The following is a 19,297-nucleotide window of genomic DNA, read 5'->3' on the forward strand; positions in this document are numbered from 1 at the left end:
TAACTGATCTCCATGTGTTTCATATCAAAATGTTAAAAACAAACTCAGCTTTCCTTAAAGTTGTGCACACATTTTTTCCAGAGCAATGTGCAAAGAGATAATTTGGCGCTAAAGCTAAAACAATGATATTTGCTTTTTAAAAATCCTCAAATCTCTTTTCAAAAAAACCTTAACTTATGATGTGTTGTACTAATTGTTTTCGGTGCTTTAAATGAGTTTACCAAAGTCTTTATGTTCACAAAGAAGTGTAATAATAAAATTAATAAATAAATGTCTGAAATGAAATTTTGTAATACTGCTTTTTGAATACAAGTGTTGTCAAACATCACTTGGACTTGCCAGTGGATGTTTTCTCCTCAGAGGGTTAAAAGTGACTGTTGATTGTACAAAAGGTAGTCACAGAACAGGAAGGTTTTTTTTTTTTTTAAAGATTTTTCTTTTGGCATTTTAGGCCTTTATTTGTGAGAGGACAGCTGAGACATGAAAGGGCAAAGAGAGGGGGAATGACATTGACAACAACATGACACAGCAAAGGGCCGCAGGGGGGAATCGAATCCGTAGCCTCTGCATCGAGGACTGAGTCTCTGTATATGGGCTCGCACTCTACCAGGTGAGTTACCCAGGTGCCCTCAGATAGGAAGTTTAATAAAATATTGTATATAAAAGAAGACACCTGAGTCCATTGAAATGTTCATAGTGATGATACTGGTTAATTTTGATGCCAATTGTGTACCCACTTCATGGTACAGGTTTGCAGTTGTACTGGGATCGCTGCCATCAAAACCACACATGCCTAAATGAAAAGCATGATAGTATTAGGCCATTAACGGTGTTCATACAGTGATTTTTGATTTAATGACTGGATGATTACAGGGAATAAAGACATTTTGTAGTCAATCAAAACACTAGTATGCAAAAATGTTTTCTGTTCTGTGTCCCAGCTTATCCAGATTTGGCAGACAGGCTTTCTGGATCATCGGTGGAGGACCGCACAGGACAACAAGGACATCAGTAGATGGAGCAGGAAGGTGGTCCTTGATCATGTCATCGGTCACAAACCCTGAGCTGTAGCTCCAATCTTGAGGAAAAGGCAAGAGAGAGAAAGCAAGATCAACCTTCAACTTTAGAGAAACGTTTAACAACTTGCAGCTCAACATCTTTTTTTTTTAGCTGACAAAATTCAGAATGAAAACATATTTTTCCTAAAAAAGTTCACTTTTTAACACAGTTGTTTGGTCTTCATCCCTCTTCTGTGCTGGCATAATGTGGTTAATAATATGGCTTATTCACCGGAGAAGACGAAAAATGTGTACTAAAATGATCTGCTTAGTTTTTGTTTTCTCCACGGGAAGATTTCAGCTGTTGGTCACTGATACTATTATCAACAAGAAACATGACAAGGTTTGTTGAACTTGTGCTTTCATCCACAGATAGTCATCTCTCCCCTCAAGGCAACCAAATAATGACACCGCTAACAAAAAGCAACACCTGTTTTGAATGACTAATGATCAAGGACCAATGTGTTTCTATTCTGTGTGGAACTAATGAAAGACGAGACAGAATATGAGTGGCATTCAAGGCCCTCACAACAGAGATTACGTAACAACATTATGCTCATTAATAATTTCTGCTTCCTCAAAGAATTATGCAAAGGAAGTTTGCTAAGCCACTGTAACACCTTGTTGGAACTATCTTCTTCCTCAGCCTGTGGGGATTTTCTCCAGCTGAGGAACCTTTGTTTGGTTTCCCACTCTGAATATCCAGAAGTGAAATTAAAGGGCCAGGCTTTGAGGCTGATTTATTCAGATTCATATAGCCTGGCACTGCACTAATACATGTACTGTATGTCCTTTATGGCAACATGATAAAATTAGTCATGGAAATGTTTCCACCAGATCCCACATTATGGGAAGCAAGCATAAGTTAAGTGCCTCACTATGTCATGTTTTGCTCCCTTTTAATATGATATTTCTATTTAAAGTCCTGTTTTTGGCAACCTGATAAGTGTAAGTCCAATATTTACTCTCCTTTTAGCCATAGTTTTGTCTCCACCTACTCTTGAGAAACATATATTCTTGCTCTTTAGCTGCTAAATGCTCCACTATGTTCACCAGCTAGTTGCCAACTTTGTCTGTCTGTCATTTGGTGCTGGGCAGGTAGTGTGCAGTGGGTTTATTACATTCCTGCTGCTGGAATGAGATCAATGAGAGCAGTGGTACTGAACTAAAACATTAAAGTAGTGGGCCGTAAAATCAAAACAATTAACTGAAATATGGTAAAAGTTCTTCACAGAGGAGAACTGGGTGATCATTTTCTGTGCGACCCATCAAGTGACCCCTTTCACATTATACATTGTCATTTGATCAGCTGTTAGCCTAAAAATATTGATGAGTGCAGCTTTTAAGCATATGTCTCATGTTAATGTATGCAGTGCTAGTTGTTTTTAAATTAGGACCACATTACACATACCTGTTGCTTTTTTGGTCAGAGGTCATAAGAACAATATCTGTTTAAAGAACAGCACCTGTTCTGGTTGTTAAAATGCTTCACTTTGTGAGTGCACTTTTAAAACACAGGACAGTTTATATTGAGTAGGGCCCCACCAGCCAGACCGACCACAAGAAATGCTGCCTTACCCATCGGAGGTTTGTCCAGTGTGAACCACAGCTTCACTTTATCAGGGTAGTTCTTCTTTACCTCTTCCAGCTCCTCCCTCAGAAGGATGTCTTTCTCAGTCTGAGAGGGAGTAAGAAAAAGAGATTTTTTTTTGAGTATTTTCCATTTATGAACAGTAATACTTTTTAACAATGAGAAGAAGATTTCCCAAAACAATATACCACACATAGCGGACCTGGTTGGCAAATATGAGGGAGCACTTGGTGCTATCAGTGGGGTCTGCTGTGATGCTGTGGATCAACTGCAGCATAGGAGTGATGCCTGTGATGGTAAAAGTCAGTGAAATTAGTCTCAGAGGATGCTTTGTGTCTAACTGAGGGTACTATGGGAAGGTATACAAATAACTTCTAAATTTTCAATAAAATGATATTGTCAACAGTGAGGCTGCAAAAGTGATATCCTCAAATTGTCTTGGAAGTTAAATTACATTCCTTAAGCGTCCATGTTCTGTTTATAGAACCACGGGTTTACGAATCTACTTGAACTAAGTTCCCTATTGTGGAAAAGTGACGGGTTCATTACTGTGCCTTTAACTTAAGTCAATAAAGTGCAGCGAATGAATACTGAGGTCCTGTCAAATACATTCTGACCAATACACCGGGACGAACGTCCATGAATCAGCCATTACAGTCCAATAAGCTTCCGCCAATTTAGGTGTAAATTCTATATACAACTATGCCTGAATGTTCTACACACATATACAATCCAGTTTTAACAGCTAATACTGTATGATGCAAATTATTAATATTAGTGAGCACACTTAGGAAATCACTTTATGTCTCCCTCAAAAAGAAGAATATTTCATTCTGCAGAGATTTCAGCCTGCTGAGCCTGTGATGTTCAATGAAATATGTGAATTTATGTACATTAGAATGATTGAGAGTTTATAGAAATCTTAGTGCACCTGTTCCTCCAGCGATCATTCCAACTTGCTTAAACTTTCGAACTTTCGGCTCTGACTTCTTGTCTGGTCGGATGGAAAACTGACCTGACCAGGAGAGCGTAAGATTCAGCATTAGTAGGCCTATGTGTTTTGCAGCCCAAGTTGCTTTGACAGTCTTATATTGTACCACAGTGACATCTGCTGGTGGCAGCAGCTTAACAAAAATTAAGTGTTTTCATTATTCTTTTATTCTTTATCTTTCTTTCTTTTCTTTATGCACACACACCGTACCATTTCCCTGATACACGAGCAGTCCATTGGGTCCTCTGAAGTCAATGCTATCTCCAATAGCCATGTTGTCCAGGTACTGAGACATCTTCCCTCCCTCTGGGAAGGAGGGGTGGCAGTTCTTGTAGTACACCTTGAGTTACAACAAAAGGACACAACAAATTTTAACTGTTTTTGGCTCATCATTGCCTCTACGGGGCATTAAAAAAAAATCACCTCTTAGCATTGTTAGCATAGCCAATAGTTTGTCCTGCTAACAAGACAATAGTAAGGGTCCTGAGTGTGGGTAACTTTTGTTAAAACCATCCGCTTAAACCTCCATTTATTGATTCTTTTGTGAACATTAAGTTGGCTTATTATCAACTCATAAAGGTGTCACTGCTAACATGTTAGCAAACAATTGCTTATTCACACATTATGCAGATAAGGAGCAACATTCATTTGGAGTCATGTGTTCTAGCCAATGTAAGTCCATCCATTATTCACTCTCCTTTTAGCTCTGTTTTGGTCTCTTTAGCTGCTAAATGCTCCACTATGTTTTTAATTTTACCTTTATTTATCCAGGTAACTCGATTGAAAACAAATTCTCATTTGCAACAACGACCTGTCACATTCACACATTCATACCTGGAAGCTGCCCAGTACAACCATGGATGGATGTGAGTACAACAAGGGCTTTGCTCAAGGTCACCTAAGTGGTAGTAATGAGGGAGGGACAAGCGCCACTCTTTCACTTTGCCCACCCAGATTTTATCCTGTCGGATTGAACCGACGACCTCCCAGTCACAAGCACGCTTCTTTTAACCTTTAGGCCACCACTACCCTTAGGTTCACCAGCTAGTCGCTAACTTTAAAACTCTAGCCGGTATTTATTCTATTGTAGCATGACACTTAGTTTTGTCTTGGAATTCCTTAAATACCTTCAATCTTTCAACCCAAATAACCCACACAAAACCCTCTGCACTTATAGGCCAACAATGACGTCCGTGCCCTATATCAGTAATGTTAAAAACAGCACCTTGACCACAAGGTCGACACATCCCTGATCCTCATCACTGGATACTGGAGTGTAGGCTCTGACCACCAGACTTCCGTTTACCTTGGCTGACAGGTACACATGCTGACCTGGTGCAAAGAACAGAGGGGAGGACAAGCAGGGAGTGAGGTGGTGGATTTGAGGGAATAAGAGGATGGGAAAAATGAAGCATGAGCAGTGGTGGAAAAAGTATTCCGATCCGTTACTTAAGTTGAAGTACTAATACCACACTGTGAAAATAATCCACTACGAGTAAATGTCCTGCATTCAAAATCTTACTTAAGTAAACGTATGTAAGTATTATTAGCAGAATGTTCTTTAAGATAAGATAAGATAAACGTTATTGTCCCGTAGGAAATTTGTCTGCTGCATACAAACACATGCATTAGTTATCAACAGACAGTACAGTACATGACAATATATGACAAGACAACAATGTACTTTAAGACAAGAAAAAAATAAAAATAAAGATAATCCACTAGTTGAGAGGATATTGAACAGGCCCTGATATAGTAAAGTATTGCAGGTGCCCCATACTAAAATAAGGTGTGCATAGTACGGGAATTGCCCAAATAAAGAATGCAAATTGCGAATAAAAGAAATTGCACATGGTGAGTAAACATACACAGGTTACATTGGTTAAGGCCAGCACAGTATTATAGTGATGAGGACTGGACTGGTTGTTTGTTCAGTAGTGCTATCGATGTGGGGACAAATGAAAGCTTAAGGCGGTTGCTTTTGCACCCACTGGTTCATTTTCATTGAAGAGTACAGTATGTGTGAAGGATATTCAGGATCCTGTGTGCATGTGTGATTACTTTAAGTATTAAAAGCAAAAGTACTCATTCATTGTGCAGTAAAATGTTCGTTCATGTTTAGCTATTATATCTTTCTGAATTAATATTACTGCTGCATTCATTTGTATGTTGCAGTTTACTTATGTTTAAGGTTGTGCTCATTTTGACTCCTTTATATACTGTTGGGTAGTTTAATCTACAGCAATGCATCAGATCATCATATGTTTGTAGTGTCCCTGTCCTGTGAGAACCACTAGCTCTATAAAGTCAACTTTTCATGGTGTCAGAAATTCCGCCGTTTTCAGCTTTGTGACGATGCATTTTCCAGCTGATCTAAGAGACATTTTTTTTAGCTTAAGAAGGAGGAGAATTTTCTCAACACATAAAGGAACACTTCATTCTTCAGTTAATCACAAACATTCAACATCAACACATCTGGAGATACATGGTTTTCACTGGACAGGAAGGGGATGAAAAATGGTCATCTGAAAAGCAACTAAAGCTGTCAGACAAATGTAGTTGAGTTAAAAGTACAGTATTTGCCTCTAACTTGTAGTGGAGTGGAAGTATAAAGTTGCAGAAGACAGAAGATAGAAGATAGAAATAATAAAAGTACAAGTACCTCTAATTACTTAATACTTAAGTAAATGTACTTAATTATATTCCACCCCTGAGCATGAGAGAAGTATTTGGACTGTGATGGAAATAAGCTGTATGTAAGCTCTTTTAACTACTTCTTTCACCCCCCCCCAGTGATTGTTTCACGTGTTTATTCAACTATTTTATTGCAATTTGGGACTGTAATGAATCACTAATACACCAGCATATATGCTATATTTAGAAATTGTTACTTTTTATTGCTCCATATCTCACCTTTTACCCAATTTCACCTAGTATCATTTGATGTGTTGCACTTCATTCATCTGCATCTGAATCATTTAGTATTATAATATTACATTATTGAGAGATCCTTTATTGAGACTCTGATGCTGCTGATCTTGTGTTATCATGTATGGCCATATTTCAAGAATCAAAGATCAAGACGAGTCAACACTCAGCACGTGTAAGGCCTGAAGTGCTGGAGTTCAGAAGAGGTACAAAGAATGCAACTGCTGCTCATATATGAATGTGTAAAAGCTTACTTCTCAAGATGCTTTAAAACATCTTAAATCATTGGCAGAAAACCTTTATAGTTGTGAAGAATCTTATCTGAGGAGAGAACAGAAGAGAAAACAAGAAAAGAGGGCAGTTTCAGTACCGACTGGCAGTCCAAGGATATGAGTTGCAGATGGAAGGCCAAACCGAAATTTCTTTGTGTCATGGCTGATTTCCTGTACAAGGACACACACAGGTTAGAAAAAACAAACAAAGACATAGCACAATATCCTCACAGCTTGTAAAATAAATGTTCTGGGACTTCAATTTGAGACTAGGTGGGTCTTTAGGATATTTACAGTATATTTAACCAAGGGTGTAACTTTTGGTTTGAGAAGTGAGGGGGACACAAAACAATTATTTTATTATTTTTTTGGGGCTTTTCCCTTTATTATAGTGACAGTGGATAGACACGAAAGGGGGAAAGAGAGGGGGGATGACACACAGCAAAGGGCCGCAGGTCGGACTCAAACCCAGCCCACTGCGGGACTCAGGCAACGTGGGGCGAACGCTCTTACTGGGTGAGCTAGAGGCCACCCCATGTTTTTGATTTTAATCCCATTTCCTGCATTTCTACATACATTTATAGGGACTATGGTGATACACAATTCAGGAAATTATTAAATTGAAAATAATGAAATTATGCCAGAAAGAATAGTAGGCTACTAAACTATGTTTAAGAAAAAGATGTCTTACTTTCTTTATTGCTTAAAATAGGGGTCAATCCCTGAGACTTATAAATAAAATAATATCAAACTAACTTCAAAGTGGAGAGGACAACAAATGTGGCCAGTTAGCGCAGTTGGTAGAGCGGGCGCACATATGTAGAAGTCTATTCCTCGACGCAGAAGCTCTAGGGTTCGAATCCGACCTGTAATGGTTTTCCTGCATGTCTTCCCCCCTCTCTCTCCCCTTTCATATCTCAGCTTCCCTATCCAATAAAGGCAGAAATGCCCCCCCAAAAATAAAAATAAATAAATAAAAGACAACAAACACTAGAAAAAAACAAACATATTTTCTCACTTGCCTTACTGTTTCTAGTTTTCAAAGGGACAGAAAGTAGTTACAATGAAAATGTATGACAATGTGTTCTGTGGATCATCCAGATTAACATTTTCTGGAAAGAGATGCTAATTATTTTTTTGTGTCAATGCTGTGAGCTTCACAATCAAACTCAATTCACCTCCACCAGCCAGAAGTCTCAGACTGATACCTCAAAAGCTTGATTCAAAAATTAAAAATCCAAAACATTTTGCATGGCTAGATACCACTGGAGGAAAGTAAGAAAATGCGTGTTAGTGAACCAACCCTTGAACTAGATGAACATTAGTGGGTTTTTCGTTAGTTCATGATGGTTAGTACACCGGTAACAAATGAAGGTTGTATGGAATGATAAACATTGTTCTAACAGGTGTATGTGAATATAAAGTTACTGTATAATCAAGTTTGAAAGTGCCTGCAAGGATAAGAAGTACTGATTCTTGGTTAAATGTTTGTGTCTGTGTGCAGTCTACCTGTTTGTCTATAAGGGGAAGGGAATATTTGACCATGGTATCCTGTAGAGTGACAGGCAGCTTCTTCTGTCCTGCAGAGCCTCCCAGGAGGAAGTACAGCACAGTCACTACCACCACAGAAACAGTGGCCACCACCGGGATTGTCTGCAAGACAAAGATCACATATTGTGGAGACATACAGTGCACAAAACTAACAGTCATGTTCTAGTTTTGTATTAAAGTTTCCAATCCTTGTTCATTTTAATGTTGCCATATTAACATGGTTTATCAATGAGTTACACTACAGTAGTTATTCAACATAAAATATGGAAATATAAATGTTGAGCAGAAAAAATAGATTCAGCAGTTATGCAAGAATGAAAGCAGCTTTCAGGCACCTAAAAAGATAGAAAGAGTGGAATAATTAAAAAGGTAAATGAAGGAAAAGTTTATTCTCACCAAGCTCAGATCCATAGTTTGAACATGTGCCAGAGTTTCTTCTCCTCACACAGCCTGACAGACCAGAGTCCACACACAAAGTCTCAATTCTCTCTCTGTCTGTGTGTGTGTGTGTGTGTGTGTGTGTGTGTGTGTGTGTGTGTGAGAGAGAGAGAGAGAGAGAGAGAGACACACACACACACACACACACACGTCTACACTGGGGGAAGGGTGACACAAGGTCCAAAGCACCAATAGGAAGACAGATCTTACCATGACACATAGTACAGTGGTGGTGCTCAGGCAATGAAGAGCAAGGCCTTAAAATCACACCACTGAGAGAGGGGAGGAGAGACACAGAGATTACATAAAAAAATCACTGAAAGAAGATGTTTTATTCTTTACAGAGAATAATTAAAAAGTACTTACATTAAAAAATGTCAACAGTTCTCTTCAATCTGGCCTTTTTCCTAGGGCCTTAAAGACAGCAATATTAAACCTCTTTTAAAAAAGCCGAACCTGGATGCCTCAGCAATCAACAATTACAGACCATTATCAAACCCTTTTTAGGATATATATATATGTATATATATGAAGCTGAATTTGTAGACTCTCAACTAGTTCTCACTTTACTTATGCAAGTGATAATCAACTTCATGTTCACATATATGTGGTTGAAATTCTGGGCTAAAAGCTAAGGTGTATGAATGTAATAGATGGACAAGGCAATAAATAGTCTACTTGTGGTTTGTTTAGTAAGTAGATTATATAGAGTTAAAATCAATAAAGGGTTTGAGTGTAGTCAGCTGGAAATTTTTTTTAACATCTATCTAATAAATCAGGAAGCCTCTGTATGTTTGTGTGTGTGTGTGGTCTGTCTTTGAAATATCTCATGAACCATTCATCCAATCTACTTCACACTTGGTTTCCTGGGTACCCAATGAACTTGGGGTTTGGATTTTGGAGCATTTGGAGCAAATTTGACAGCATTGGATATTGGAAATTAAAAAACTGTGAATAAAATGAAACGGCCAAACAATAAAGGTTGAGAAAAAAACTGCCGTCACAGCACGCAGCAGACTGTTGACACCAGAGAATGTCTAATAAGGGAAGAACTTCCACTCTTGGAAAACTTCTGGCTTCTGAACTGGTTGCAGTTCCACTCTGGTTCCATATGAGGGAGCTCACGGGCAAGTGCAGAATGAATGGAGGTCTATGGAGCTATAGCCCTCAAAATCCACTTTTCTCAGGATATAATTTTTTGTCTAGTAATTTGAATGTTGCATTTGAAAGGGGAGGCAAAGAAAATACACACTGCTGGGTGTTAGATTTTTTAGGTTAGGCTCTCCCCGTCAATACACGTGCTAGAAAGAGTTTTGGTTTGCTAATGTTTTAAAGACCACGCCGAAATATTCACACACATATACATACACATATATACACACATATATATATATATATATATATATATATATATATATATATATATACACACACACATATATATATATATATATATATATATATATATATATATATATATATATATAAATAATCAAATCCAGCTACTGAAGATTAGTGAGTGAAAAGTGTGGAAAAAGAAGAGACCGCACACAGGGGTTGGATAATATTACAAATGTATTATAGGTGCAAAATATTATAATAGCAAGTGTCAAATAAATCTACAGACCATTACCGAAACGTTGTCAGCTGTTATTTTGTTTTCTTTATAGGTCAAAGCCCTGTTCCTCACTCTTATTTCAGACCCAAGCCTGCACATGACAATTTTTTTAATTGAGATTGACTCTAGGAGGCTGGCATGTTTAGAATGGGTGCTGAGGAGGCTACTGAAAGCCCCCAGCCTCCCTAGAGTCATCTCCAAATTGTTGGGGATGTTGGTGTGAGGCCAGAAGGTGTCAATGTTCCTCCTCCAACAACTGGATGCATGCAAAGAACTCCTCTGACGGCCTCATCAGGTTGTCGCTGGTGTACACTTTTTGGCCGCCAGGAAAGGGTGCTCTTTGCTTGCAGTGTAGCTGTGGTCTTGATGTGTTGGACCCAACAGCAGGACTTCACAGTGAGGACATGCCCTCACTGTTTCCTCCTGCTGAAGGAGCCGGATTACCCAGCCAGCAACATAAAAGAGGGTCAGGCCCTCCTCCTGGATGCAATCACCAACAGTCTACAAAGTAAGAGAAATACAATGTTACATTGCGTATGATAATGTGTTATGTGACTTATGACTGTAGATGTGTGTCTTTGTGCTGTTTTGTGTAGTGCAGATAACCTTGTCTTCCACAATGTCTGACACCAGTTCTACATCCATTGGTTCTATTGCAGTTGTAGATGGTGGCAGGGCCAATGAGGTGGTCAGAAGCGTCAGTGGACCTGTTGTTGCTGAGGTCGAGGGAGTCGCCCCATCAGATGAGGAAGTCAGAAGTGTGACTCCATCATCCACCTCACAATTAGATGTGACCGAAGAGAGGGCAGATAGGATGTTTGACACACTCAGTCCCCTGAGAGCAGCAGTGAACTCCCGCGCACTGGGGTTGTACTTGTGCCCACCTTTGCCCTGGATCAAGGAGCAGAGATTCTACCCACAAAAAAAGGGGGAGAAAGTAAGCTGTTTATGATTTTGATTAGGTTAGGGATTTCCAACGCAACAGTTAGAGTAGGGAAAATAAATGCTATTAACAAATGTCATTTGCTGAAGCTTGGTTGTTCACTTAGGCTTTTCTTATTGACTGACCTGAACTGCCAGCCTGCCACACAACTTATGCAGTCAACAAGGAAGTTCTCCTTCTCCTGGCTTCCTGTACCAAGGGGTCGTCTCCAGGGGTTTGAATCCTTGGCAGACCTAATAAAGGAGTAAATAATATGTTAATTCATGGTAAATTCAGAGACTGGGAGACTGCAAGTAGGGTAGTTAAGAAGTTAAGTTGTTTTTTTGTTTTAGAATTACCTAGAGTTCTGGACATCAAAAAGGCGATTTATTTTGGCAATAAATTCTGTCTTTTGCCTCTGCTGGCAGCCTCTTCAATGACACCATTGCTGAAATGCCTGGGTCACAACAGATGTGAGAACTTAATAGAAGGTCAGTATTACATTAGAATCTTCAAATTCTGCTACTAGTCATTGTAAAGATGAATAATGCACATGAAATGTACCTGCAGAAACAGTGTGGCTAAAGACCTGTTGCCAAACTAACACGCATTTTTGAAAATAATAAACTGTATGTACACCAGTCATCAGGCTCCTAGAGAGCACAGAGTTCTGTTGTATTTCCCCTAACACCTCTTCCTTTCTTTATCTCTACAGTTGTACCTTGATGCTGACGTCCTTCATCCTCCTCCTCCTCCAACCCCCTACAAACACACCACCCTCATTCTGTAGCTGTAGTTGGTAGTATAGTGTAATGATGATGTAATTGTAGTGTAGTGGTATAGTAATGATGATGTATTGTAGTGTAGTGGTATAGTATATTGTAGAAAAGGTTCATATTGTAGTATCGTAATGTTGACGTAATTGTAATATTGTAGTATAGAAAACGTTCATATTGTTGTCATTATGTTGAGGCACCCCCTCCCACTATCCCAACACACACACACACACACACACACACACACACACACCTTCATTCTTCAGGTTAGTTGTAGTTAGTTAAAGTTTAATGTTCATATTTTCATTTTTAGTTACAAACCCCCCCCCCCCCCCCCACACACACACACACACACAAACATATCAGAATTGTATTTTTTTTTATTGTATTTAATTTAAGTTGAGACCACCACTTCATTCCCACCACCATTATCCTATTGTTGTTGAAAGGTTCTTAAAGGTGCATTATGAGTTCCTGCATGGTCACTTCTCTTGACGTTCCAAGTAAATTTCAAACAAAACAGAGCAAGCTTGCCCCTCCCCCCATGTTTCTGTAACTGTCATGACTAACTGACTAACTGTCTAACCCCATGGATGTAGATACAGTGTTCGGCGGGAAGCCCCGTACGTTCCAATGAGAGTGCTCAAAAGCGCATAAAGCAAATATGGAGCTCGGCTCTTCCGCATTGTTGGCCCATAACGCTGGTTGGCTCACGATGGGCATGCACACTAGCAACAATTTGTTTGCGTTGTCGTAGCAACCGGTATCAACATGCGCGTTCATGAGCTTCTCTGTCGTGTCTCTTACTGGCGAACTCATGAACTCGCCGTTTTCATTGTCTAAAATATTCACTAACGTTAAACATTGTTTTCGTTGTTCCCGATCGTTTACATGCTTAGCTAAATAAACGATAGAAGTATTTAGCTAGACAACCAAGGAGATTTAATAATTATGTTGTGCTACTAGCTAGCTACCTATTAACTAGCGCTAGCTAGCTGTTAGCCTGCAGTTTCGTGAACAGAGCTCATCCATGGCTTCAGCTCTCATCCACGTTACAAGCTTTACAGCATACAGCCCTCGGATGTATTATAAGAGAGAACCAAGGCGATGTAATCACTATGTCTGTAGTAACGTTATGTAGGCATATAGCTAGTTATGTATAGATCTTAATACAGCCATGCTAGCTACCTCTGATGTTAACAACTAGCTAGCTAGCCGATAGCCCGCCAGTTTGGGAAACGCTAATGACGTTACATCCACGTAGCTAACAGGCTTTACAGCAGCTACATACATACATCCCTGGGATGTATCATGACTTCATAAGATAATACCATGGACGTATTCATAGAACACATGGTGAATTACAATCATTAGCTATATCCATTATTACAGCTAGCTACATGAGCTCGGGAGAACAGTCATGTGAGCGGGCGGGCGGAGTCCCGCGGCTCTGCTCGCGTCCACTATGCGCGTTCATCATGCCAAATTTAATAATTCTGGATTCGCTTCTAGTGAATGTTAAAAATGTTAAAAACGTAACGTTTTAAACAAGGACCCTTTCAGTGTTCGGGCTGGTAAGTTGATATACCCAGAAACAAATTATCCGCTGAAATATAGACGTTTCTTTCGCCATGCAAAGTCTATGTGAAAAGTCTTTCTGGGCCATGGGGTGCAGTACCACTGTTATCCGCTAAGCCCATGGTGGCTTTTAGACTCGGCGCTCTTCCTGGGGGCTTGTCTAACCCCCACCCCCTCCCTCAACCATCTTGTCGGTGATTGGCTGGAGTGGATTGTTGTATTTAGGTGCACAGCCTGTGCCCCTAGTGTTTGTTTGAAGTTTGCAACCCCTGTGTTGTTTCCCGAGACCCGGCTTTTTCACAGTGTATTCAGGGGGCAGGCAGCTAGCGGATCAAGGAGAGAGGCCTAAAATTTGAGACAAAAATGAAATAGCGCTGAAACCATGCAGGAACTCATAGTGCACCTTTAAAAGGTTCACACAGAAAAAGGTTGTTTTTTTTTTATAGGCCCATTTCCACTATCGAACCTGGAACTTGGTGGACGTTTGTGCACGTTATTTCTTTGATGCCCCCATGTACATTGCAGCACACCAGTGTCTACATTCATTAATTATTTGTTGATGTTTAGGGGGTCTGGTCAGCAACATAGGATTGTGTTCATACTGGGTAGCACCTGTGAATGTCCTTTCCTGTGTCTCTTCCTCAGTCCTGTCTCCTCCACAATTTCCCTGCCTTGTCCCTGCACCCCTGTATCTCTCATGCTTTTCATATGCTGTTCTATTTGGTGCGGAAATGTCAATAAATCACCCCCCATTGCAATGTTCAACATCTGATAAAGAGAAATCAATTTTGTTCAGGATTAAGTGATATGGTGTAGACTTCCATCTATGCAAGGTCATTAGGCCACATTATAGGGTGACTCCTAAGAAACCCATTCAGTCTGTAGAGGGTGATTCAGTGAAGTAGTTAACGTAGTTAAAATATTCGAGCTGACTGGGCGAAGACAGCAGTTTTCATCAGACTCACCTTGTGTTAATGAAATGTGCTACTAACTAATAGCATTACCGTCGGCAAAATACCCCCGGAATTAAATCCATACCGCAACGTTAACCGTCAAGCCACTAAGCCCGTTTGGAAATGAACACCTCTGCTGAAGTGTTAAATTCATTAAAGGGGAACTATGCAGTTTTTCTTTAGCTTAATATACCTTAACCGAACAGCTTTGGAGTCATTGGAATGGTTATATGACTTTTTTTCGGGTTGAATGGTGGTCATCTCGCTCCCCCCTAGTGCCTGTGAGCGGAAAAAAACACCCTTGCAACTTTCGGCTGGCGAACCACCGGCCTCAGCATCAGGAAGTATCGCGTGATATCAGGTCTCGCGATGTAACGAATTGCTTCACGGCACTGCACACATACAGGAACTGGCTAGCTAGCAAGGTAGCGATGGAGTTTTTCACACTGTCGTCATGGCTGAGCTGGCAAAAAAGATGCAGAAAGCTAGGAAAGCATTGTCGGAGGAACAGAGAAAGAGGAAATGGCAGACTGACCGAGCGAGGAGTCAGACACAAGTAAACATAGGAGCTGCCAAATATCTATTCCGAAGCTGTAGGGGGAGCTCTATAGAGAAACCTGCGAGCAAAAAGCGAGAAAACAGCGAAGGAATTGCCAAAACTGCATAACGCCCCTTTAACGATAATAATGACAAGTCCAGCGTCATTAAATGCTGACTATGGCGATATCAACAAAAACTCTTTATTTACATTGCCTTCCCCACACACACACACACACACACACACACACACACACACACCAGTGCCGGCTGACTGCGTCTCTGTGAGTCAAGTGTGAGTCCATCTCCGTACTCGGTCCAGTTCTGGTGGTTGATTAACGCAGCTTTTTGCTGATGGCTCTTATAACGGGCCGGATGGGTTACGCACCGCCATGAGTCCATGAGGCAACTGTCTGATTACTCCACATTTTGATTGTAACTGCAACGTTCTCTTCCTCTGATGTAGAAGTATACTGTAGTGGGCTATACAGTGGAGTTGCATATTAAGTGGTTTGGGGTCTGTCTGTAAATAATTTTGGAGTACAATTTGGTTCTGGAGAATGCTACAAGCAGCAATACCACAGGCCAAGCAATCGGCCCGTTCCAAACAGGCACATGGGCGCTGTACTTGTCTGTTGAATGAGAAGATTAACTTGTAACTTTATTGTTACAACATTAGAATGTTCAACAACGATTGATTTAATGATTTATTAATTGTTTGTTTAATTTGGCAGGGGAGCTCTGTAAACAAAGGGAAGGTGGAAACAGGGAAACACTGGGAAATCTGCTGAGACACGGCCACGGCTATACACATTGTTCAACATTAGTAAAGCATTAGAGTTTTCAACAAAGAAAGAAAATTATTACATTATTACATGACATTTAGTTGACGCTTTTATCCAAAGCGACTTACAATTAAGTGCGTTCAACGTTGAAGGTGCAAACTCCAGACAACAAGTAGTAAGTGCAAGTACATTAGCTCTAAATAGGTAATGCTACAAAGAGCCATATGAAAAGTGCAGTATCAAGAGAGAGATATATATATATACACAATTTGTATTACTATTTTTTTTTTTTCCTTCATTATCTGAGGTGTAGTCGGAACAGATGTGTTTTCAGCCTTTGGCGGAAGATGTGTAGGTTTTCGGCCATCCTGATGTCAATAGGGAGCTCATTCCACCATTTAGGAGCCAGGACAGCAAACAGTCGGGATTGAGTGATTAGTTCTCCCTCGCTGTGCAAGCAGGTTGGCTGATGCAGAGCGGAACTGGGCGGGTTGGGATATAGGGTTTGACCATGTCCTGGATGTATGCCGGGCTGCTCCGTTCTTGGCCCTGTATGCAAGTACTAGTGTCTTGAAGCGGATGCGGGCAGCAATTGGTAACCAGTGAAGAGAGCGGAGGAGCGGTGTAGAGTGAGAGAACTTGGGGAGGTTGAAGACAAGTCGAGCTGCTGCGTTCTGAATGAGCTGCAGGGGCCGGACGGCACATGCAGGCAGGCCAATCAGGAGGGAGTTGCAGTAGTCTAGACGTGAGATGACTAGAGCTTGAACCAGAACCTGAGCCACCTTCTGCGTTAGAAGGGGACGAGATTTGAGCAAACAGAGTGCAGAGCCTGAGACACACAGATCCTGGAGTGTCGCCATGAGGATCAGGTGGTTCACTGTGTCAAATGCAGCAGAAAGGTCCAGAAGGATGACAATGGAGGAGAGAGAGGCTGCTCTAGCGATGTGAAGCTGCTAAGTGACAGCAGGGAGGGTAGTTTCTGTTGAGTGGCCAGCCTTGAAGCCAGACTGGTGGGGATCAAGAAGGTTGTTCTGATGGAGATAGGTAGAGAGTTGATTATAAATGGCACGCTCAAGAGTTTTGGAAAGAAACGGAAGAAGGGAGACGGGTCTGTAGTTATTTACTTCAGACGAGTCGAGTGTTGGTTTTTTGAGTAGTGGGTTCACTCTTGCCTCTTTGAGGGCATCAGGGAAACAGCCAGTTGACAAGGAGACATTGATGAGATGGGTGAGGAAAGGAAGAAGGTCAGGAACAATAGACTGGAGAAGGTGAGAAGGGATAGGATCAAGGGGGCAGGTGGTTGGGCGTGGGCGGAGGTAATCAAAGTAAGAATTTGATTTGGAGATAGAAGGGTGAAAGAGGAAAGAGTACTGGATGTGATGTAAGGTAAGGTGATTTCAGGAAGTGTGGTGGAGAATGAAGAGAGTATGTCATCTATCTTTCTTACAAAGTAGTTGACAAAGTGGGTTGGTAAGAGGGACGAGGGAGGAGGTGGACTGGGGGAATCTAGGAGGTTAGAGAGGTTAAAGTTTGTTGGGGTTGGAGAAAGAAGATTCAATTTTGGTTTGATAAAAAGAGCTTTTTGCTGCTGAAATAGAGGCAGTGAAGGAGGAAAGAAGAGATTGATAGGTAAGCAGATCATCTGGGTGTTTAGTATAGTTGCTCTTTCAGCACGCACTGAGTCAGATAACCACGGAGCTGGGGAGGACTTGCGAGCCTGCCATGAAGTAAGAGGGCAGAGAGAGTCAAGAGAGGAGGATAGAGTAGAGAGGAGAGTGTCTGTGGCAGCATTGGAAGGCATGAGTAAGAAAGAGTCAGATGGAGGGAGGGTTGATAAAGTACATGACGCCAGAGAAGAAGGCGAGAGTGAACAAATATTACGGTGGACAGGTATAGTGTCTTTTGAGATATGTTTATGAGCTTGGGAGAGTGGGAGAGAGTAAGAGATGAAGAAATGGTCTGAGGTATGGAGTGGAGTAACAGTGAGATTGGTTGTAGAGCAGTTTCTGGTGAATATGAGATCTAGGTGGTTGCCAGCTTTGTGAGTGGATGGGGAAGGAGAAAGTGAGAGGGCAAAAGAAGAGAGAAGGTGTAGAAAGGCAGCTGACTTCTCTGTCTGGATGTTGAAGTTGCCCAGAAGTATCAACGGAGGGCCAGTTTCAGGGACGTTTGAAAGAAGGACATCCAGCTCCTCCAAAAACTCTCCCAGAGGACCTGGTGGGCGGTAGATAACAATGACTAGTTGCAGTACTGGATGCATTATGGTAACAGCATGAAGTTCAAAAGAGAGTGGAGTGAACTGTGGCAGTGGGTAGAGAGAAAATCTCCACTTGGGGTTAATGAGTAGGCCTGTACCCCCGCCTCTACCAGTAGGTCTGGGTGTGTGGGTGAAAGAGTAGGCAGAAGAGACAGTAGCAGGGGTGGATGTGTTAGTCGGTGTAATCCAGGTCTCAGTGAGAGCAAGGAAGTCAAGGGATTGCAGGCTGGTAAAGCCAGAGATGAACTCAGTCTTGCGAGTGGCAGACTGGCAGTTCCACAGGCCACCTGCGACAAGGTGATGGGTGTGTGTGGAGCGGGTGGGGTAGGTAAGAGAGGTCGGATTGCGGAAATGTGGCGAAGTTATGCGAGGTTTGTAGTATCTCCGACAGGATACGCGGACAGGAATGGAGAAGCAGCACATTTCCGGATAAAGACACCGAGCGGTGTAAGTAAGGTATTAGATATCAAGAAGATATCAAGCCCACTTAACTTCCCACTTAGCCTCCCGCGTAGACTCCTTTGTCTTTGTCCTCCGAGTCTTGATCCGATGAGTCTGCCGCTGAAGCTGCCGCTTCACGCAAATGCCAATATTAAATACAAGGAGGTGATTGGTGTTGGCTGCAGGTGAGGAGGCCCCACCCAGCTAATCAGTCAACAAAGCACCTGCACAGTCGTTAAAACTACACTCCCAACTACACACTAAACACTTAGCTAGATTGAAACTAAGCAGTTTCAATCACTTTAAGTAAACCACTAAATTATTGCCAAAAAAACACAGCAAATCCAGCAAACACACAGCAGAAGTAGAAAAAGCAGCAGAACCCAAGCAAAGTAAGTACTTATCTTAATATCTAGCTGTCTGTAGTAAGTTTCCTCAGAAGTCAAATGCACACTGGCATACTAATTGTTTGTTAAAGATTTCTATATAGACTGTTTAACATTTAACATAGGTGAGTAGTAGCTGAGATTATTCGGAGAATATGAAGGTATGTTTATGAATTGTCACATATTGACAGGGAACGGCACTGGAGATTGGACCC

At 41.2% G+C, this 19,297-nt stretch overlaps 1 protein-coding gene and 1 long non-coding RNA gene across 2 annotated transcripts; both read right to left on the minus strand.

The window, feature by feature from the left end:
- Positions 1-410: 410 nt before the first annotated feature.
- On the minus strand, positions 411-8,945 carry LOC116048665 (NADH-cytochrome b5 reductase 2). Its single transcript, XM_031297848.2, has 9 exons — positions 8,788-8,945; positions 8,350-8,493; positions 6,939-7,011; positions 4,866-4,972; positions 3,851-3,980; positions 3,581-3,664; positions 2,852-2,937; positions 2,637-2,736; positions 411-1,078 (listed from the first exon to the last, which is right to left on the minus strand). Exons 1-9 carry the CDS (start codon positions 8,800-8,802, stop codon positions 906-908), a joined length of 912 nt encoding a protein of 303 aa, XP_031153708.1. The 5' UTR covers positions 8,803-8,945; the 3' UTR covers positions 411-905.
- Positions 8,946-10,766: 1,821 nt separating this feature from the next.
- Positions 10,767-11,408, minus strand: LOC118495479. The gene is made up of 2 exons (XR_004897918.1): positions 11,054-11,408; positions 10,767-10,948 (listed from the first exon to the last, which is right to left on the minus strand). It is a non-coding gene; the product is annotated as an uncharacterized LOC118495479 (long non-coding RNA).
- Between the last annotated feature and the right edge of the window lie 7,889 nt (positions 11,409-19,297).

This window comes from Sander lucioperca, chromosome 7 (genome assembly GCF_008315115.2).
Source record: "Sander lucioperca isolate FBNREF2018 chromosome 7, SLUC_FBN_1.2, whole genome shotgun sequence".
In the NCBI taxonomy this organism is placed as follows: domain Eukaryota; kingdom Metazoa; phylum Chordata; class Actinopteri; order Perciformes; family Percidae; genus Sander; species Sander lucioperca.

What these genes read in the sequence shown, in the direction of transcription:
- LOC116048665 (XM_031297848.2), bottom strand. An exon ending in TTCCCCTTATAGACAAACAG is followed by an intron (nt 7,012 to 8,349) that starts GTAGACTGCACA and finishes GTCCTTGTACAG; the next exon opens with GAAATCAGCCATGACACAAA. An exon ending in AATGATCGCTGGAGGAACAG is followed by an intron (nt 2,938 to 3,580) that starts GTGCACTAAGAT and finishes TTACCATCACAG; the next exon opens with GCATCACTCCTATGCTGCAG.